This window comes from Trichechus manatus, unplaced genomic scaffold (assembly GCF_000243295.1).
Source record: "Trichechus manatus latirostris isolate Lorelei unplaced genomic scaffold, TriManLat1.0 scaffold00081, whole genome shotgun sequence".
In the NCBI taxonomy this organism is placed as follows: domain Eukaryota; kingdom Metazoa; phylum Chordata; class Mammalia; order Sirenia; family Trichechidae; genus Trichechus; species Trichechus manatus.
This window is the reverse complement of record NW_004444017.1, coordinates 4,845,925-4,869,784: the sequence shown is the minus strand read 5'-3', so window position 1 is coordinate 4,869,784 and position 23,860 is coordinate 4,845,925. Positions and strand designations below refer to the sequence as shown.

Below are 23,860 nucleotides of genomic sequence, written 5' to 3'. Positions count from 1 at the left end.
TCGGTAAGTGAGGAGTAGGTGTAACCATTTTATCCTTAGTGGCTCAATATATGTAATGAGGCAAAATATAAAACTGATGGTCAGAAAAAGTCACTGCAGTAAAGACAAAATACTTCCAATCATGCCAACATGTCACCAAGATTTCAGAAATTTTGTAAATGAAAATTTTCTTCTAAGTGCAAGGTATTAATAAGCCTGCTGATTTGTCAAGTTGTATCCCCAAGTCTCACCCTCCTATAATGGAATACTCACAAATACATCCTCAAAGAATAAATGTCTAATATACTATACCACAATTAGCTATTTACTGTGTTCAATCAAGCATTATGGAGTTGCTAATTGTCTTAGTTATCTAGCGCTACTATAAGAGAAAAACCACAAGTGGATGGCTTTAACAAAGAGAAATTTATTCTTTCACAGTTTAGGAGGTTAGAAGTCTGAATTCAAGGTGCCAGCTCCAGGGGAAGGCTCTCTCTGTCAGCTCTGGGAGAAGGTCCTTGTCATCAATCTTCCCTGGTCGAGGAGCTTCTCAGAGCAAGGAGCCCAGGTCCAAAGGACGCGCTGTTCTTGGGGCTCTTGTTTCTTGGTGGTATGAGGTCCCCCAGTCTCTCTGCTCTCTTTTATATCTCAAAAGACATTGACTTAAGACAAAAACCAATCATGTAGATTAAGTCCTGCCTCCTTAACATAACTGTGGCTAATCCCACCTCATTAACATCATAGAGGGAGGATTTACAACACATAGGAAAATCACAAAATGGTGCAGAACCACACAACACTGGGAATCATGACCTAGCCAGGTTGACACACATTTCTGGGGAACAGAATTCAATCCATAACACTAATTAAGGATCCACAGGGTGTGGGCAGTGGTAACTGCAGTTCCCCGGGTTAGACAGAGAATAACAAGTTAGGAGTAAGGTGGTAGAATTCAACACTGGCTGGAAAAGAGGGTAAGAAATGCTTTCCCTAGGGCTCACCAGTAAGTTTACAGCTATGCCACATACTTATAGTTTAGAAAGACTGTGCTAGCCACTAAAGTAGAAATAACCACTGTCTTCCAATATTAACTCTAAAGAATTACTACCTTTTCATTAGTGGAAATTATTATTTCAATTTCCCTCCAGCAACCACTAAACCACAGTACCCAATGATCTCTCTCAACATTCAACTGCATCTATATTAAAAAGATCACATACAAGTGTTAAATACAGGTTATGTTCTGCCTGTGTTATCATACCTCTAACCCTTAGCAAAACAAATTTTGAAGAAAAACAAGGCGTTGTGAAAGAAAATTATACAATTAAAAATGAAGCTATCCAAATACAGGCATAAAAAAATCTAATTCTCTAAGCCTTTCTATGAATAAACTATATTTAAACTTGAAAAGAGGTCAGTGCTCTCAACTGAATACAAAGACACACAAATATTTTCCCCTCCTACATTCAGTAAAACTCATCTGCAAGAAGGTCGAGTTAAAAGTTGGTTCTATTTCAAAACGCAATGACATCTGACTCTGATTATCTGTCCAAAGTGCAACCTAAAAAGACAGTCTTTTAGAATGTATTTTACCTTTGGAAAGAGAGAGAACCACAGTGATAAAGATGAAAAGCCTTTAAAATCAGTCTAATAGGAAAATAATTCACAAACCCATTAGGTGCCTAACTGTTTTAGCCCACCTTAGTTCAAGAGTAACTAAATTTAACAAACATTTAATAAAAGGATTTTAAAAAGATGAATAAAGTACAGTCCCTGTCTTTCATGGGCTTAAAATTTACTATGGGGCTAAATCAGCCACATAAATGACTATAATAGAAATAAGGTATAGGTAGTTCAAACACAGGGATTATAGAGCTCAGATTGCAAGAAGAATAAATTTTTAGAATACAGGAGAATAGCAAAGAGAGAAAAGTAAAAGAACTGTATTGAGGAAAAGAGACTAGTCCCATTCAGCTAAAGCATAAGATAAACTTAGGGGAGTAGCAAGACATAAATAATATATTTAAATACTAGTTGAAGTCAGTAGACAAAATGCCAAAGAAAGCCACAATCATAATACCATCTACAATTAGAAGAAAAATGTCACAGAAATGGTAAAATACCAGAGCTAGGTATAGCAAATCTTTGATTAAAATTTGCGGGCCTTTAAGGAGGGGATAAAAAAGCTTGACAAATGGAAATGGGGAACCCAAGGTCGAGAAGGAGAGAGTGTTGACATGTCACAGGGTTGGCAACCGATGGTACAAAACAATTTGTGTGTTAATTGTTTAATGAGAAACTAATTTGTTCTGTAAACTTTCACCTAAAGCACAATTTAAAAAAAAAATTGCCTGATTTTATAGATGTGGTTGAGAACCGAGCCCTTCTGCATTCATACATGAACTATGAGGACTAAGATCTAAGAACCTACATTAACATGACTTTATTATTTGTTCCAAGAATTTCTTGCCCAGGAAGATAAGAATGTAAACCAGCCAATAACTTCATTATTAGCTTCAGGAACTTCTCAAAAATTAACCAAACAACAGACTGCTCAACCAGCTTCTAACTAGAAAAATAAATTGCTCAACTGGGTAAACCTGCTCACTTATGAAACAAGTATTTGCTCATCAGCTCTACCAATTCTGAACTATTATATCATGAACTTTGCCCATCTCAACAACATTCCCCAAACTGAAAGACTTGCCTGAACTTAAACCCAGGCCCAAAACTTTAAAAATATCCACCCATGACCTCCTGTTTCTAAAACACTACTAGGACTCTTTTTTTTTTTTAATTGTACTTTAGATGAAGGTTTATAGAACAAATCAGTTTCTCATTAAACAATTAATACACATATTGTTTTGTGACACTGGATGCCAACCCCACAATATGTAAACACTCTCCTCTTCTCAACCTTGGGTTCCCTGTTACCAGCTTTCCTGTCCCCTCCTGGCTTCTTGTCCTTGCCCCAGGCTGGTGTGCTCATTTAGTCTCATTTTATTTTATGGGCCTGTCTAATCTTTGGCTGAAGGGTGAACCTCAGGAGTGACTTCAGCACCGAGTTACAAGGGTATCCAGGGGACATACTCTTGGGGTTTCTCCAGTCTCTGTCAGACCAGTAAGTGTGGTTTTTTTTTTTTTTGTAAAACACTACTAGGACTCTTGAGGGCAATGTTCACCCTTAACTGCAGTAAGTAATAAATTTGGCTTTTTTTGATGATCTTTTTGGAAAGTGGACAATTGCCAGGATAAACCCAACCTTAAATATGGAAATCTGAGGTTTGCAGCAAGGGCATTAAACAAAAAAAAAAAAACAAATCTGTTGCCATCGAGTATTCCGACTCCTAGCAAACCTATAGGACAGAGTAGAACTGCCTCATAGGGTTTCTAAGGAGCAGCTGCTGGATTCAAACTGCTGACCTTTTTTGTTAGCAGCCTGAACTCTAAACCACTGTGCCACCAGAGCATTAATAAGCTGATAAAGCTAACAAATACAAGAATTAGTAGAAATTAAGGTGTCTACAAAAAATGATAGCTGAAGAGAAAGCATTGATGAATCTGTCTCTAATATCAATAGTTCAACTAAATAAGTACAATATCTGGCCTACGTAAACATTTATTCTTGCCTGTCTAGAAAGACATACACTCTTAACCTGTATTCACTATTTATCTCTATCAAAGCTTGATAGAAAAGATCTTTAAAATCATCTAATTCTTTTTATTCTCACATAGCAACTCTCTAATCTTAACTGAACTTGCTAGGCAGACTTTCCCAAGAAAAGAATATCAAGTGACTGACAGACAAGAGTCTGTTTACAAGTTAGCTTTCTTATAATAAATATACAGTGGCATTCTGATGAGTTTGGTTAAAGTGAATTAATTAAACAGAATAATTCCTAGGTTGAGTGAATATAAATTGCCTCCTAATCTCTTAATTTATGAAGAAGAATTTGGAGCAGAGGAAAAGTAGGACAATGATAAACGCTGCTCTTTTTATTCTTTATTTGACCTAATACCTTGGAAACTCAGACATGTAAAATAAAGCCATAAAGCTGAAGTCAGGGCAAGCTGGTATGAAATCCTTCTTGCCTAAGAGCTCTCACAAAGTACTTTTTAATTATAAACTATATAAGCAAATATAATTAAAAGAGCACAGCCTTTAGAGTCAGAGGCCTAGAGGCAATGGCCTAATTCATGTCGACCAATACACACAACATTACAAACTTCAAAAAGAATTTTGGATAATGGAAGAATATTGTGCCAGGAGTCTAGAGATCTGGATTTTAGGCCTTAACTGTCTAGGCTTACTTGCTACCATACTCTGTATGCCCGATCCCTTCCTACCCTTTAGCCCCTTTTAGCCTTGACCTTTCACTCCATCTATACTGGACATTTTTCAGGTTCAGACATCAATAAATGTCACTGTGTACTTAATAAATGTAAGCTATTACTGCTACTGTTCCCTAAAAGTATAGTGCTATGTCGGACTTCTGAGTCTTCACATCTCCTGTACTCTTTGCCTAGAATGCCCTTTAGTCCTTTCTCTTAGCTGAGTTTTACCTCCCCGGACCCCAACCTGTAGCTGGAGTTGCTCCCATAACATCCTATGCATACAATCACGTAGCACTTGCCACAAATGAACTGATATACTTGTTTCTCCACCTAGACTATAAGCTGCTTAAGGGCAGAAACATTGTCTTATCTTTCTACGCCCAGAGTGCCAACACATGGTAAAGTAAAAACATCTGTAGAATAAATGCATGCATGCATCTGTTAAACTAAATGACTCTTGGGATCTCTTCTACCTCTAACGTTCTAGGAGCCAAATTTGGGGACTTGAAAGAAAGCTGGTACTATTTAATAGAAATTAGGAAGTCATGGCGGGGGGGGGGGCAGTTAAGGGGAAGCACAGATTAAATTAGTTCAATTTGAAACTGCTAAAGGTCTAAGAAAGACGTCAGTACTAATATGACATATTTAGAAATAACTTTTGTAAAAAGATCCTTGAAGTCGAGAGCGGTTGAAATATATGGGTAAGTTCAGGGTGTGTTTACCAGGATTTGTTGCAATTACATCAGTAAAGTACTATTACAAAGGAAGGACAGGGTAACAGAATTATTATTTATTGTGTAATAACTACATGCCAGACACTACACTAAGTGCTTTTACAAATTAAATAATCAAATCCTCACAACAACCCTCAGAGAAGAGTATTTCAATACCCATTTTATAATGGGGAAAGCCAGATCAAGAGTGGTAAATGAATAAACGGAAGGTAAGAAAAGTTATACAGCTCTAAGTGGCACTTTGATTCTCAACTTATAAACAGTATCTTGGAATTACTTTGACAATTATGGAACTCTATATGTACATCGAACATTGTCTGTGGGCTGAATAAATGTCTGTCTCATAGGAGCTACCACTTTTCAAATATGTGTAAGTGCTGTAATGATGTACAAAACAGAAATTCATTTAAGATTAACTCAATTCATAGTCAATTTCTATCATGTATTTTTTTCAAACTAATAATAAAAATATGTCTATCATGTTAAATGTTTTTGATGTCCAAAAGAGGGAGAGTAATCGTCTTCCTGGCCCAGCAATCCCCCTCCTAGGTATGTAGCTAAGAGAAATGCATATATGTGTTTACCAGAAGTACTAGAATACTCATAGTAGCACTATTTATCATAGCCAAAACCTGGAAACAACTCAGGTACCCTTCAACAATAGAATGAATAAATAAAATGTGGTATAGTAACACAAAGAAATGCTACAGAATAATGAAAATGAACAATTTGCAGCTACATTCAGAAAATACAGATTAATTTCACAATCATGATACTGAGTAAAAGAAGCCAGATACAGAAGAGTACATATTGAATGAATCCAGTGACATAAAGAACAAAAACAGGCAAAACTAATCTATGCTGTTAGAAGTCAGGATAATGGTTACCTTTCCGGCAGGGGACTATGCAGTGACTACAAGGGGGCATAAAGCAGACTTTTGGGAACGTTGGCTACCCAGGCATATTCAGTTTATAAAATTTTATCAAACCATGTGCCTATGATATATGTACCTTTCCATATACATATTATACACTCCAGTAAGTTTCTGTTGTATTTTTAAGGGTCATCCTACTCAAAATGGTTGGGAAACAATGATGTAGAAAAGATCACAGATTCAAATCCAGGTCTCTCTGAACCCCGAATCCCTTTTTTATACTAAATTGCTTCCTTCTAGATGACATACTGGTGCACAGTAATGGCTTTATTAAATAAAACCAAGCATAATAAAAGTAGCTATTAAACAGGGCTGCTGAAGCAAGGACATCTAATTGGACTGATCTGTAAAAAAACAAATCATGATTCTCACTCATCTTTTATCCTCTAACAAAAGTGTTAAAACTATATAGTGTGCGGGACCACAGAAAACTGGAGGCTGAGAAAAATTTGGATATCACCTAGTTCCACATCTTCATTTTAATGTAAGGACAATGAGGCCCAAAGAAATTAAGAAAATTTGCCAAAGTCACAAAGTTGGTTGGTAACAGGTCCAGGACTAAAACTCGAATTCAGTCACTCATTCATTTCTTCACTCATTTATTTCTTGAGCAAATACAATATTCCTAGACTGTTTCAGTAAAGGGGTACACATTAGGTTCAGGTGAATGGAGTCAGATACTAACCAAGTCAATCTTTTTTTTTTTTGGAAGATAATTCTGAAGTATAACTAAGAAACAATAAAATATATTAACGTTGTCCTTTGGATAAGACAGCCTGCCTTTCTAAAGTGAAATTTAAGTAAGTCTTTTCTTTTTGACACAAATATACAATCCCCAATGATGTGTTTATATCTAACATTATTAAATACCTTCTATGTACCAGGTACTATTCTCACTGGTTTTTATGAACTAACTTATTTCATTCTCACTACAACCCTCTGAGACAAGGTGTATACTATTACAGACTCCTTTTACAGAAGAGGAAACACACTCAGCTCCTCTGAGCCTTAGCTTTACTCTGCTATCATCATTCTGGGACCTATGTATATGTATCATGAAAAGGAAAAGACCATGATCATTGGTTCTCAACTTTTAAGTGTGCCCCAGGATCACTTGGGGAACTTGTGGAAAACGAAGATTCCTGTTCCAGAGATTTTAATTTAATAGGCCCTAAAGAAATAGTTGATTTCTAGTTCGAATACTCTTTCTGAAAAACCATTCTGCTTCATAAGGGACCAAAGAAACTAATCTCACCATTGCCTCAAATAAATGACACGTGGAGTCTCCATGAGTCGGGATTGACTCAACAGCAACAGGTTTGCTTTTGGGTTTTTTTTTTTTTAAACGCAGAGGAAATGGGGGCAGTGGTGGTTCAGTGGGTCTTCCATGTGGGAGGCTGAGGTTCCATTCCCAGCCAATGCACCTCATGTGCAGCCACCACCCATCTATCAGTAGAGGCTGGTGTGTTGCTATGATGTTGAACAGGTTTCAGTGGAGCTTCCAGACTAAGACTAGGAAGAAAGGCCTGGTGATCTACTTCCAAAGATCAGCCAATGACAACCCTACAGACAACAGGACCAGCCAAGCGTTTTATTCCATTGTGCATGAGGTCGCCATGAGTCAGAGGCCAATTGGACAGTTGCTAACAACATGCAGAGGGAAACTGAATGCAACTGTGCACACACAGGTATTTGATGTTAACCGAGAGCCAATTCCACAATTACAATGTATCATTATGACCCAGCACAGGGTCTCTTTTTCCATAATTCTGCCCATCTATGAAAATACAATGTCCTTTAAAATGTGTTAAGCAAATAACCACTGAAACTGCCAAATCGCACTTTTGACAAACTAATGAATAGAAAATTCTGCCTCCATGAAGAGAAAAGAGTGTATCATTCCCTTGACAACAGCTCCAAAGTATAACCCACATAAAGTCAATGGAGCCTCAGTTTCCTCATCTGTAAAACAGAGATATAAACAATGCCTACTTCATAGGCTACTTTAGGAATGAATGATACGATATATGCAAAAGAGCTCAGAAAACTGCCTTATATGTTGCAAGGGCTCAATAAAGGTAAGCTATCACTATTCTTCTGATAAACAACACAACTGCATTTATTCTATCATAGATTAAAAAAGCGTGTTAATTAAGTTTCCTTGACTGTCAAGAGAGCATAACCTAGTGTTTTCTTTCTATACATCTGTTTACAGAAACTCTGAGACAGTTTAACCACAGAATTCTAAATTACTACTAGCGCACTACCAGTTGCTGAGGTGTCAACTCTGCCTCATGGAAAACCCATTTGTGTCAGAGCAGAAAAACCATTGAATTGTACACTTTAAACAGGTAAATGTTATGGTATGTGACTTATCTATCAAATAATGTTTTAATTTAAAAGAGTCAACTGTGAGTAAATGTGACATTTTTCTTCAACAAACAGCAAATGAATCTAACTTTATTTCCCTAATATTCCTCAGAGGATGTGTAGAGATTTGTCTCTGCAAAATGTGTTACTGAGAAGTTTTTAATGCATTAAATATCTTAAATAAGATGGGGCTATTACTTTAGGCACTGGTTTTTAAACAGTAGTGAGCATCTTAATCACCTGTAATGTTTTTTAAAAAATACATATATCCAGGATCCAAAGATTCTGATTCCGCAGGTCTGCAATGAAACCTTGCATTTATATTTATTTTCTTTAAAGGGACATAGGTGATCAGATGAGCACTCCTGATAGATCTACTGACTTAAAGGAACCTGGTGATCACAGTGGAGCCCTGGTAGCATAGTGGTTAAGAGCTAACCAAAAGGTCAGCAATTAGAATCCACCAGCTGCTCCTTGGAAACTCTATAGAGCAGTTCAACTCTGTCCTATGGGATCACTATGAGTCAGAATCAACTCCATGGCAATGGATTGGGTTGGCTGGGTTGGGTGGGTTGGTTGGGTTGGGTGGGTTGGTGGGCTGGTGGGCTGGTGGGCTGGTGGGCTGGTGGGCTGGTGGGTTGTTGGTTGGTTTATTTATTTATTTATTTATTTATTTATTGGTGGTAATCATTAATACAAAAAGACATGGATCCCTTTGTGATGAACATGTTGTTGTTAGGTGCCGTCTAGTCGGTTCCAACATGTACAAAAGAATGAGACACTGCCTGGTCCTGTGCCATCCTCACAATTATTGGGATGGTTAAGCCCACTTGTTCCAGCCACTACGTCAATCCATCTCATTGAGAGTCTTCCTCTTTTTTGCTGACCCTCAGCTTTACCAAGTATGATGTCCTTCTCCAGGGACTGATCTCTCTTGATAACATGTCCCAAGTATGTAAGACGCAGTCTCATCATCCTTGTTTCTAAGGAGCACTTTGGTTGTACTTCTTCCAAGACAGATCTGTTCGTTCTTTTGGCAGTCCACGATATATTCAATGCCAACACCACAATTCAAAGGCGTCAATTCTTCGGTCTTCCTTATTCATCGTCCAGCTTTCACATGCATATGAGAAGAATGAAAACACCATGACTTGAGTCAGGTGCACCTTAGTTTTCAACGTGACATCTTTGCTTTTCAGCACTTTAAAGAGGTCTTTTGCAGTAGATTTGCCCAATGCAATGTGTCTTTTGATTTCTTGACTGCTGCTTCCATGGGTGTCGATTGTGGATGTGAGTAAAATGAAATCCTTGACAACTTCAATCTTTTCTCCGTTTATCATGATGTTGCTTATTGGTCCAGTTGTAAGGATTTTTGTTTTCTTTATATTGAGGTGTAATCTATATGAAGGCTGCAATATTTGATCTTCATCAGTAAGTGCTTCAAGTCCTCTTCACTTTCAGCAAGCAGGGTTGTGTCATCTGCACAATGCAGGTTGTTAATCAGTCTTCCTCCAATCCTGATGCCCTGTTCTTCCTCATATAGTCTAGCTTCTCAGATTATATGCTCAGCATACAGACTGAATAGGTATGGTGAAAAGATACAACCCTGACACACACCTTTCCTAACTTTAAACCACGCAGTATCCCCTTGTTCTGTTCAAACGACTGCCTCTTGGTCTACGTACAAGTTCCTCATGAGCACAATTAAGTGTTCTGGAATTCCCATTCTTAGCAATGTTATCCATAATTTGTTTTGATCCACACAGTCGAATGCCTTTGCATACTCAATAAAAACACAGGTAAACATCCTTCTGTTATTCTCTGCTCTCAGTCAGGATCCATTTCACATCAGCAATGATATCCCTGGTTCCACATCCTCTTCTGAATCTAGCTTGAATTTCTGGCAGTTCCCTGTCAATATACTGCTGCAGTTGCTTTTGAATGATCTTCAGCAAAATTTTACTTGCATGCGATATTAATGATAGAGTTCGATAATTTCTGCATTCGGTTGGACCACCTTTCTTGGGAATAGGCATAAATATGGATCTCTTCCAGTAGGACTGCCAGGTACCTGTCTTCCAAATTTCTTGGCATAGACAAGTGGGCACTTCCAGCACTGCGTCTGTTTGTTGAAACATTTCAATTGGTATTCTATCAATTCCTGGAGCCTTGTTTTTCGCCAATGTGTTCAGTGCAGCTTGGACTTCTTCCTCCCATACCATCAGTTCCTGATCATATGCTACCTCCTGAAATGGTTAAACGTTGACCAGTTCTTTTTGGTATAGAGACTCTGTGTACTCCTTCCATTTTTCTTTTGATGCTTCCTGCGTCATTTAATACTTTCCCCATGGAATGCTTCACTACTGCAACTCGAAGCTTGAATTTTTTCTTCATCTCTTTCAGCTTGAGAAAAGTCGAGTGAGTTCTTCCCTATTGGTTTTCTATCTCCAGGTCTTTGCACGTGTCATTATAATACTTTACTTTGTCTTCCTGAGCTGCCTTTTAAAATCTTCTGTCCAGCAATTTTACTTCTTCATTTATTCCTGATGAACATAACAACCTTTAAATCTTAACTCTGTAAATCCATAATTTCATTTAAGTTTGTTAATTAAAAAAAACAAAAACAAGACACCTCTATTTCTGAAAGGATACAAAACTCTGAAAAGGTCTTTTCTATTACACTTTTATCCTTACGCAGAACTGGAATTTAGGGAGCCTAAGGGAAACTACTAACATATTTTAAAAGAATCCTAAGCTCTAGTTAAGTTCTACACCTTTAAAAAAAGGAAGAAGGAAAAATTTTTTTTTCAAGGAAATGATGCAAAACCATTAGAAATATGAAAGACTGCACGTGGTTCACTGACCTTATTTACTCTCAAACAGAAAATCCATTAAAAAGTTAGAATGCATCTGAGAAGTCATATTATCCTTGCCGGATAAAAAACAAGGTATACAACACAATTCTGTCAAAAAAAGAAGAACAAAAAACAAGTACCAACTAAAAAAACACAAGTACCAACTATTGAATCTAACCTCTGGGCTCAACATAAACACTTTGGGGCAGGGTTTGGAATTCAGAAACATTGTTACTCTGGTACCCATTCTCATAAAGGCAGCTTTGTTCAGCGGAAAGGGCATTCAGAAGATTTATTAGCACATGCTCTCATTTAACCATGTGACTTTGGTCAAATTATTCTACCTCCTAAATCCTACTTTCGTCTCCTTTTAAAAATAAGGTATCTGTTCTTCCTAATTCATAGCAGCTCTGAGAAGCAAATGGGATAATGTCTGTGAAAGTGCTGCATACAAATTTAAGGCATCATTATTAAAGTTATTTAGAAGGATACACTCTACGTGCTAACAATTTAGATACTTCAAAACTGAAAATTACAAGAAATGAATCTTTTCTCCAAAAACAAATAGATCATATATGGAACTCTTCAAGTCACTTGAAGATATTAATACTTTGTTAATTTCAGTCTCAAAACTACATAGTTTTCTGCAAGTCTCTCCTCCTTCTTTTCTAGTTCCCATGTTTACACTAATCCTGAAATTAGCAGCAAGGGACAGTACTGTACATAAAGTAGAAAAGAGAAGTTGCAATGAAGCGGGAAGGGCAAAAGAGAGGACGAGAACAGAAGAGAAGTCTGGGTTGTTTAACCAATCCAATAATAAGTTCTCTATTGAAACACCTCCCAAGGCAGGCAGTGCATAGAAATGTACCGGTCTCTCCATACACCACCTTCTCTTCTGCAGCAAAGAACCTGCACTCCAAAGAGAAACAACATACAAAGGACAAATTTTCATAAGGAACAAAATACACAATTTCCTCATCAGTAAACTGAGAAAGGTAAACAAGATGATTTCGAGGGCCTTTTCAGTTCTAACATTTCATGATCTATGGATCAGTTCCTCTCACTCCTTGACTCCTCACAAAATATCTGTTAAAACACAGATTAAAAGAAAAAATGGTTCTTTTGTTTAGGTTATTGGCTTTTGGGTTAGCTCTAAGATTAAAGGAAACCCGAATACAGGTTTTTAGGGTAATGCAATAAATTCATTCATATGGACTTTTTAAAATCACATTTATTTAATTATTTGTTAGTGAAACAAAAAGCAAATATTCTTTAAAAGATATCACTCTGTCAAGTGAAGATGATAAACAAAAATGCACAGTATAACAAGAAACAGAAAAATCAATTAATGTGAACCTGATGCAAAAGGAACTGGGTGGGCAAATTCTAAACTCTAAAAACGTATTTTACTATCTCATAGTTAACATGTGAAAACTAGTATTTAAAACAGAACTTTGTTGCCATTTTGAATCTTGGTCAAATTGGCTAGCCTCATACTCCCTCAAGCTATAATATTCTTTAAATTCCATAAGCACATGTATCAGTTTTAAATACAGTTAAGAAACCGTGGTATGCTTAAATCATAAAGTGATATAGCCACTGCCTACTCAATAACCCTTCTAAGATGTCTAATAACAATCTCAAACCTCAAATTTCCAGAATAGAACTCTTGATTCTCCCCTTTAAGCCTCTAGCTTTAGCAACCTCAGTTTTAGCTCAGGCTAAAAAATCCGGGAATCATCATGACTACTCTCTTTTCTTCACTCTCCACATCTATCAGGAAGTCTTATTGACTTAATCTCCAAACTATATCCAGAATCCACCCACCTTCTCTCCTTTTCTGCTGCTAGTACTACCGTTTCAAGCCAACATCATCTCTTACCTAGAATACTACAACAGATTCTTGTTCTTTTCTTCCATTCTGTCCTCCCACAATCCATTCTCCATCCACATCCAAAGTAATCTTTTAAAAACATGAATCCCTCCCTCCTCCTTAAATATCCCAAAGGCTGCCCACTTTTCAAAGGATGCTATTAAAATAAAATCCAAACTCTTTCTACATACCAATAAGATCTGGTTCCTACCTGGCCCTCTGATCTCATCTCATTTCACTCTTCCCTCTTGTTTCTTACACTCTAACTACACTAGCCTTCTTTCAGTCCTTAAAAAAAAGAAGAAAAAGAAAAGCTTATTCCCACCTTTGGACTTCTGCACTAACTTGTTTCCTCTACCTGGAAATACTCTTCCCCCAAGTCTTTGCATGGCTGATTCCTTATGAATGAACTCAAACATCACTATGTCCTTAGAGAGGCCTTCCTTTATCACTGTATCTAAAGAGTCTCACTATCTGCACCCCTTCATTCTCTATCCCACTACCTTAGCAAAATTTCTTCTTCATTGCACTTATCACTGCCTGTAATTATCTTTTTTTAAAAAAAAAAAAGCAGTCTATTGCCTATGTCTTCTCCACTGGAATGTAGGCACCACGCAGGTCAGATTCTTGTCTGTCTTATTCACCACCATATTCCTAGCACTTAGGCACCTGGCCCAGAGTAGGCACTAAATACACTAGTGAACATCCACAGGAAACTCACTCCTAACATCAGTTCTAAACAGGGCAACTGTGTTCCATGATGTAAGCTGTGCACAGCATGACTTACGTGGACTATTTACAAAGATTATGATTTGATGGCATCCCTTAGAGTTCTGCAAAACAACAGACCTGGGTCTATAGAACAGACTGCTACAATACTTCTATTACTAAAAAGTATAACTGAGTTTTAGATACGCTTTCATGACGATGTGCTACTGAAGTAGGAAGAATAAATCAAGTTTCTCATCAACCTTAGCACTACTGACAATTTTTGATCAGACAACTGTTTGTTGTGGGGACTGTCTATTCATTGTAAGATGTTCAGCTGCACCTCTGGTCTCTACCCACTAGATGCAGTACATCCTCCTTTCCCCCAGTTGTGACAACCAAAAATGTCTCCAGACACTGCCAAATGTCCCCTGGGAGCCAGAACTGTCATTTGAAAACCACAGGAATATGTTGGGGGAAAAAAAATTAATAGAAGATCCCAATCTCAGTTCCCTCATTTACTAACAGTATAGCTCTGGGTCATTTATGCATTCTCTGTTTTCTCATCCATAAGACACAGGTGGCTCAACATACAGAACAGTCATTTCAACTATACACACTATTTCACAACAATCTGAGAAAACCTCTGGATATTTAAATTGCTAAATTTGATTTTGGCTTTGTAACCTAGAGCAGGGCAACAGGTAGGAGCAAAAAAGCAAACATCAAATCTAACTAAAAACTAAAAAAAATTTAACATAAATGGTCATATTATTCTTATAATATCCATAAAAAATAAAAAATCAAGTCGATTCCGACTCATAGTGACCCCACAGAACAGAGTAGAACTACCCCATAGGGTTTCCAAGGCTGTAAATCTTTACGAAGCAGACTGCCACATCTTTCTCCCATGGAGTGGTTGGTGGGTTCCAACCGTTGCCCTTTTGGCTAGAAGCTGAGTGCTTAACCACTGCACCACCATGGCTCCTAAAATACACATATAGAAGGCATAATGTACAAAGTATTATTCTTGCTCTTTTTCAGATAAATTGATGCACTGAAAAGTTTTGCAAAGTCATAGTCAGGAGCTAGATAAATATCAGAACCTAAATCTTCCAACTCTTAGCCAATTATTAAGTGGTGTAAGTAGAAAATTTTCTCTCCAGCATCAGACTCAGCACTGAGAATTAATTACATGAAGTACAGAAGCCTATGTAAAAGATCCTAGGATGAGGAATACTTTTTTCCTTTAGGAATTGTGGCAACTGTGTATTACTGTTCTCAATTTTTCACTTACTCCTTCCCCATCCTATTGTATTTGGACCTGGTCTTATGACTGCTTTGGCCAATAGAATGTAAGCAGATAAAACATACACCTCTTCACCAAGATAGCTCTTGCTGAGTTCACCAATGAACACCATGTTGCCAGATTCAATAGTCACTTTCCCATCCTTACTGTCCTTGAACTCTCAAGTAGCACTAGACACAACCCATGGCTCCTTCCCCTTCTTCCCAAAACACTCTTTTCTCTTGGTTTTCACGACATTACACTTTCCTGGGTTTTCCGCCTACCTCACAAGTTTCTCTTTCTTAGCCTCCTCTACTTTCTTCCTCTCCTTGAAATGCCCTGTGAACACTGGTGTTCCTCAAGGTGGGTCCCGGGGCCCTCCTCTTCTGCCTCTCTTCACTCTTCCCCTCTTAAGTAACCTTAATCATTTCAATAGCTTTAAATTTCATTTATATGCTGCTACTTCCTAAATGATTATCTGAAGCAGGGACCTCTCTTTGGAATTCCTCACTGATACCCAAATATCTTCTTGACACATCCGTTATCGGTTAAGATGTCTCACAGTCATTTCAATTTTAACATGTCCAAAAGCAACCTTGTGATCCTCCCACCTAAACCTGCTCCATCTCCAAACTCATCCTCCAGTCAGAGTGACTTTTTATAATGTAAATAAGGTCTTGTCACTTCCCTTCTTAAAAACTGCCAATGACTTTGATGCACTTTCTCCATACCGAGTTCTACAAGGGTCCTTACCTACATTTTTTTAACCTCATCTCTTACCTTTCTCCCTCTACCATTGATCTCATTCCTTAAATATGCCAAGTTCTTTCCAGACTCAGGACCTCCTGCAAACACTACTCCTGTTGCTTGAAATGCACTTCACGTACTCTCTTCTTCCTTTTCTTCCTTTCCCTCTTTCCTCCTTACCTTTTCATCCTCTCCTTCCCCACATTTAATCAGCGTTTACTAAGCATACAGTTAAAGTCTGCTCTACAAACTGTCAGAGGAATTAATTTATCATCATTAGGTCTTTAAATTGGATATATTTCAGAGTAGTTTAATGTGTTTATTCTGAAAACCTTTGACAACATTTCTTGTTATCAAGAAATTGATAAAAAGGTAAGGTCCTAACATAACTGGAAAGGAATACAGAGATCATCTATCGTCCTCATGTTACACATGATGAAAATAAATTCAGGGAAATTAAATAACTTGTCTATTTTACAAGGCTAGAACATGAGTCTTCTGACCCTGTATTCAGCATTTTGGGCAACCCTCTTACGATTTCTATTTATTACACTTCTGCTCCCTGTAAGATAACCCCAGTCACTCATCCAAACCTAGTGATAGTTCTCATTAATTAAATGGCAATTGCATAACAATTGCTTAGGCCTTAAGTACTGACTGAAGGAAACTCAGCTTGCCTCAGCCTGGAGAGGGAAGTCTAACCTGCTAGTAAAGGAACCCCTGGTGGCGTAGTGGTTAAGATTTCAGCTGGCTGCTAACCGGAGAGATGGCAGTTCGAACCCATCGGGTGCTCTGCAGGAGAAAGATGTGGCAAACTGCTTCTGTAAAGATTACAGCCTTGGAAACTATGGGGCAGTTCTATTCTGTCCTACAGAGTCACTATGAGTTGGAATCAACTCGATGGCAATGGGTTTAATCCTGGTTTAAAAGATAAATTGCTGTTGTTGTCAACTGCTGTCGAGTTGGTTCCTAATTCATGGTGACCCCATGTACCACTGAACAAAATGCTTGCCTGGTTCTGTGGCATCCCCATGATCCACAGGGTTTGCATCAGTTAATTTTTGGAAGTAGATTGCCAGGCCTTTCTTCCTAGTATGTCTCAGTCTGGAAGCTCTGCTGCGACCTGCTCAGCATCATAGCAACATGCAAGCCTTCACTGACAGACGGGTGGTGACTGTGTATGAGGTGCATCTGACAGACCGGAACCCAGTTCTCCCGTATGGAAGGCGAGAATTCTACCACTGAACCACCAATGCCTCATCAAAAGCCCAATTATACTACGCTTATTGTAGGCAAATAGTTTTTTTTAAATCCCATAAGCTACCAATCTGTCCTGTGGGTACAAGGTGTAAGGGAGTGTGTGCACACACACACGCAATCTTTCACTGTAACACAATCTAGTCAAGAGTATAAGGCTAGTCTTATAAAGTGTTATCAAGAATAAAAGAAATAACCTTAAACTTCCTGCTTGCCATAACAGACTATATTACTGCAATGCTCTAGTGAAATCTTTATTAAAGACCTAAAAGGACAAGACCCTCCAGAGTTCAAACCAACAACACTGTTACCCATACAATAAACATATCCCTTTAGGACTGTAAAGCTGGTATTCCGAGTAGAGGCTTTCAAAGTGTTTCTAACCACAATCCACAGTAAGAACTGTATTTCATATATTGTTCATATCTATATACATACACATACCTATGTAAAACTAAGAAGTTTCATCAAATAGCATGAAATTTTAAATGTGTATTATTTACTACATACATGGAACCTCAGTGATTTTTATTCTATTCTGTTGTTTCATTTTTTTAATGCTGGTTGTAATACACAAAATTAATTTCACAGCCCACTACTGGGTACAACCTACAGTTTGGGAAACACTGTACTAGAATCACAACTTTGAATGCATGCGAACACAATGCCAAGGTTTCAAAGCACATAGCAAAACATTTGCAAACTATTTTCAGAGGCAGTTCATAGATATCTACACTTTTGCTCTCTAGATATTGTTGCCTAAATAATTTAAAGGTTGATCTTTCCTCTGAGGAATGAAAAGAAGTATTAAAATCTGCCTTCTGTTCTCAAAATTATATTGACCCCCAAGGTATGCACTGGAGATAAACAGTATCTGGAGACGTAACTGCAGCATGCAATCAGAATTTCCCCAAAAACTAAAATCACTGACAATGTCATAACTAAAGCATGGTCAAATTAGGCTACGCGGTAACTAGAAAAAACCTCTACTTCTCCCTAAAACAAGATAAAGCAGATTAAATATGATTTCAAGTATCAGCAGAAAGGCATTAACTATGAAATCAAATAACACCTGAGCTAATTTAAGAATGAGACTTCAAATTATCCCGAACAAAAAAATAGCAAATGTGCTCAAAGTTCCTTCCTGACATCCATTCTCTCTCCAGCAACATCCCCATACATTTTTTAAATTTATATCCTGTCTCCAGTCACATCCTCATAAATTTGTTTTATTTACCATCCTTCAACTTTAACTTACTTTTTTATGATGGGAAGAAAGAACAGCTGCCTCTAAAATGGGCTCCAAATCTCCTTGGTGGTTGTCATTATCAATTCTCCTTTTATCATCAAGTTGGTGTCCTTTTCTGAGCCTTATATCTGGCTCTGGAGTCCTGCTGCACCGCAACCGGTTTTCTTCTGTCTCGTTCATGGGATACCCAAGCCTTTCTTACAAAAGAGGTCTTTCTTTCTGTCCCTTCTTGGGAGCGTGTATTTTCAGAATAGTGAGTTGACCCTAAGGAGAAGAAAGCTTTGAATAAATATGTTTTAAATAAATGCATTAAATGAGTGCTGGTGGAAGACATGGGTCGTATTAACTAATAATATATTCAAACAATGGAATACTCAACAATCATTAAGTATGACAGAAGAATAATGTATTTTTAAAAAAAGGATATATTCTGATAGAACAGATCACCAAAATCTATACTGTTAAATGAAAAAAAGCAGGACATAAGGCATACATAATATGTTCCCATTTATATATTATAAAAATATGTAATCATATTTAAGTATATATGTACAAAGAATAATTATTGGATAATATTCAAAATCATGCTCTTGGTACAAAAGTACAGAAGAACTTAAGGTCTGGAGTGAGAAGACGTATTTTCCATTTTATTCTGCTTGTATTTTTTGCCATGTATCACTTTTTCAATTAAAAAAATAGTTAACTGCAGAAAGAATACATGTGGATTTTATGCATTATAACTGGGTTTTCCATATCTAATCTCATTTAAACATCAAAATGACCCTAAAGAGTATTTTATTTCTACTTCATAGGTGAGAAAACCAAAACTCAGGGAAGGTAACTAATTCAGCCAATGCCAGAACAATCTTTCCCAGTTCCTGGTTCAACTATTCCTTGGCTCCCCCAACCACTTCCACCACCACCACCACCAAAAAAAAAAGATAATTCTTTTGCGTCTCAAATATTTCTTTCATAATTCACCAATCTAAAAACTTTATTGTATATAGGTACACACGTATGTTTCACAATACTGTATGAAATAAGTAGGACAAAGTCTAAATATATGCAACACATTATTGGTAATGTTTTGCATTCAAATTGCTTAATGCTTCACATTTCAACATTTCTCAGTTGTTTTGAACTCTAACTAAATTACCCTGGAAGGCAAGAAACTCTGGCCCAGAGCATACTCCTTTTATAGTTCTCTGAGTTCCCAGAGAATGCTATGCACATAAATGTTTAATGAATATTTGATGGATGATATTTTAATGTTCTTGAGTGGTAAAAACACTTCCAGAAATCATCAATATCTCTCTAAACTGGCCTGCAGTAAGTTTCCTAGGAGTTCCAATTCTTTCAAATCTTTGGCATTCTACCTCTTACCTCATAATGCACAAGCTTATTTTAGACATTTAGTTACATATCCAAATAAAGCGAGTGCCACAGCCAATCTGACAATAAATACCAAAACAGGGAAGAGAGTAGGGTACAAGTTATGTTCATAAATCCCATGATATTCAAGGTTCTTACTGGGGGAAGGGTAGAGGAGGGCAAGAGTGGGAGAGCCTAGACACCAGAAAAAGAAGGTAAGAGGTGTATTTATCATTCATACATATTGGTACATAGACTACCACAGAATTAGCCAATCGTTGATTTCATAAATCATGCGAGTTTGCTGCAGGATTTCATAAATCATGTTGAGTTTGCTACGGGATTTGTCTAGGGGCTTTCAGAGTTTACTCAGCAAGAACAAACACGAATCTTTAAAGATCACCAAACCTGGGCATGTGCCTATCACTTAAGGGCCTAAGCAACCGTATGATACTACTGAAATCATAAATTTATACTATCAAACCAATTTTGAAAGAGAAAACAATGCTAATGATTTACATTTATTTATTTACTGCCTACAAAGCCATTTCACACTCATCGTTTTATTTTGTTTCAGAGAAGAGACAGCTAACATTTATTGAAGGTCAACAATATTTTAAATTCTATACCAATCTGCATGTGGTATTTTACATGATCTTAAAAATAGCCTTCTGATTAGTCCGAAGGACTAATGGACCACAGCTACCAAGGCCTCCACCGGACTGAGTCCAGTACAGCTAGATGGTGCCCCGCTACCATCACTGACTGTTCTGACCAGGATTCACAACAGAGGGTTCTGGATAGAGCTGGAGAAGAATGTAGAACAAAATTCTAACTCACAAAAAAAAAACCAGATTTACTGGCCTAAAGGAGACTGGAGGAATCCCGAGAGTATGGCCCCCAGACACCTTTTTAGCTCAGAGGTGAAGTCATCTCCAAGGTTCACCGTTCAGCCAGGGAGTGGACATCCCCACAAAACCAAATGGGACTAATGAGGCACAGCAGTCCAGGGACAAGGGCCAGAAAGCAGAAGAGGACGAGGAAGCTGGTGATAGGGAACCCAAGGCTGAGTAAGGATAGTGTTGATGTGTTGTGAGGTTGTTTACAATTCTCATAGGGCAACATGTATACTAACTGTTAAATGAGAAACTATTTTGTTCTGTAAGCCTTCATCTAAAGTGAGAATAGCAGAACAACTAGAAGAGTGTAGCTGATGTCAGTTAACTGTGCATGTAGAAATTTTTGAAATGGTGTATCTTTGGCTATGTATATTTTCACCAAAAAAAAAAAAAAAAGGTCGAGAAGGGAGAGGGTTGACATGTTGTGGGGTTGTCAACCAATGTCATAAAACAATATGTGTACTACTGTTTCGTGAGAAACTATCTGTTCTGTAAGCCTTCACCTGCAGAAAAAAAAAAAAATAGCCATCTGAGGTATTATCTCCTTTTCCAGATGTAGAAACTGAGGCTCAGAGATGAGGAAACTTATGCAAGGTCATCTAGCTACAAAGAGGAACAGCTGGGGTTTATACCCAGGTCTTTCTGGCCCTTATGAAGTTTATGTGCTTTCTATTACCCAACATAACCAAAACAGGAAAAAAGAAAATATAAGAACTTGAACTCTAATCACTTAGTTTACATGGTAAGTAAACTACAGAATTAGGATCTTTAAACTGTAGCAAGTAGAAACCTTTCTGAAAATTATCCTGGAAACATGACCACACCAAAGCTCTCATAAGCAGGAGCTATATATGGAGGAGCGATGCTCATTTATGAGAATATAAATGAAATGCTCTATTAGAATTGTTTTGATTCAGAAAATGAAAGCAAATGACAAGAAAGTTAAGTTCTCCCAAACAATCTTTTAAAGATTTTTCTTAAAAGAAATAAGAAAATCCATGTCCAGGAAAGTCCTGTGATCAATATACATTCCTATCAACATGTTTTCTAAATTTACTAGTACAATAAACTAACAATGAAGAAAATAAGGCACTGTGAAATCTTCAAAGAAATTTAATTACATTCACCACCCTACATGTACTAGATCAGACCAGTCTATCAATATATTTTAGAATCTCAACAATAGATTTGTTGAAGAAAAAAACATTTTTGTCAACTCTCAGGTTTTCGAAGATTTAATAAAACAGAACACTCTATGCCTGGAGCACTCCAGAGAACTGAAATTTCCTATATATTTTAGTTTATTTGCTTTCTACCTAATGATGAAATGCACTCCTATTAGGACACAATGACTTGAAACCAAAGCAAACAAGTCCAAGAGTCTAAAGTTAAAATCAGAAACAAAGCTGTCCTTTATCATCAACATTATTTAATTCTGTTCTGGAGATTTTAGACAATGAAGAGAAGAAAATGAGGAATATAAAAATAGAAAAGAAAAAGGTAAAATTATAATTATGTTCACATGATAATGATTCTTTATAAAAAACAAGAGAATCAGCTGAAAAATGATTATAAATCAGAAAATTCAGCAAGGTGATTAAGTATAAAATTAATATATGGAAATCAACAGCCTTCATCCTTCATTATGGAAGAAAAGAATACATCACAATAGTGTGTAGGGGAAAGAAAAAACACTTCAAAACAAACTTTAAAATGCTACTGAGGATCTACAAAAAAATCCAAGAATGAATAAACGAGTTTAGCAAGGTCAAAGGATACAAGATCAACACACAAAAATCAAGTGTATTTCTATATACTAACAATGAGCATGTGAAAATGAATTAAAAACACAATAGCATTTATAATTGCTCCAAAGAAAATGAAATACTTAGGTACATACTTAACAGAACATGTATAGGATCTGTATACTAAAAACTACAAAAAGCTGATTAAAAGATATCAAAGATCTAAATAAATAGCAACATATCATGTTCATACACTGGAAGACTCAACATAGTAAAGATGTCAATTCTCCCCAAATCGATCTAGATTTAATGCAATTCCTATCAAGATGTCAGCAAGTATTTTTATAGACATACACAAGCTTGTTCTAAACTTTACATGGAAAGGCACAGGCCCTAGAATAGCTAAAATAATCTCGAAAAAGAATCAAGTTGGAAGAATCCCTCTACCTAATATGAAGGCCTACTATGTAATGACAGTAGTCAAGACAGTAGGTATTATCAGAGGAAGACACATATAAATTGATGGAATGGAATACATAACCCTGAAATAGACCTAGACAAATAAGTCCAACTGATTTTTTTTAACAAAGGTGCAAAAGCAATTAATGGAGGAAGAATAGCCTTTTAAACAAATGGTGCTGGAACAACTGAAAATCCATAGGCAAAAAAATTGAACCCTAACCTAAACTTCATATCTTATACAAACATTAACTCAAAATGGATCATAGACTTAAATGTGAAAGGTAAAACTATAAAACTTTTATTTTAAAGAAAAGGAGAAAATCTTCAGGATCTAGAGCCAGGCAACAAGTTCACAGACTAGACACAAAAAGCACACTCCGTAACAGGAAAAAACTGATCACCTGAACGTCATCAAAATTAAACACTGCTGCTCTGCAAAAGATCCTGTTAAATTTTGATCAAGGATCCAATACATGGATCCTGACCAAAAGGAAGACAAATGTGGAACTGAACACCAAATTCCTATGATAACCAGACTTTCTCGATCCACTGAGAGTGGGAGAATCCCAGAATCTACTGTCCTGAAATAATCTTTAAACCTTGAACTCAAACTATCCTATGATATCATCTGTACACAAAACAACACTTTAGCTTAATAAAGAATGTCAGACTTGAACAGTTTGTTCTATTAAAGAATTACCTATAAGCAATTAAATTCACAACAGTAGTGCCTGCTCTCACCACTTCTATTCAGTATTTCAATAGAAGTACTAGCAAAAGCAACAAGAAATAAAAGGTATCCAGATTGGAAAAGAAAACATAAAATTATCTCTATTAGCATATGATATAATCCTATATATAGAAAATCCCAGTCTTCCTAAAGAAAACTTCTAGAGCTAATAGAGGAATTTAGAAACGTTGTGGAGTCCAAGGTCAACAAACAAAAATCAGTTGGGTTTCCAAAGCAATTTACAAATACAATGCAATCCCGATCCAAATACCAACAACATTCTTCAAAGAGATGGAAAAACTAATCATTAACTTTATATGGGA

General features: G+C 36.9%; 1 protein-coding gene across 4 annotated transcripts in view; it reads right to left on the bottom strand.

The window, feature by feature from the left end:
* Positions 1–23,860, bottom strand: part of ADIPOR2 (adiponectin receptor 2) — a 107,350-nt gene that overhangs the window by 26,795 nt on the left and 56,695 nt on the right. For 2 of the 4 annotated variants that reach the window (XM_023735706.1, XM_023735707.1), the window contains exon 2: positions 18,340–18,594. In XM_023735706.1, the coding sequence (XP_023591474.1) occupies positions 18,340–18,510 (171 nt within the window). In that variant the 5' untranslated portion in view covers positions 18,511–18,594. Of the gene's footprint in view, positions 1–18,339; positions 18,956–23,860 lie in introns of those variants that run through there. The other 2 variants (XM_023735708.1, XM_004381210.2) reach the window with 2 other exon arrangements.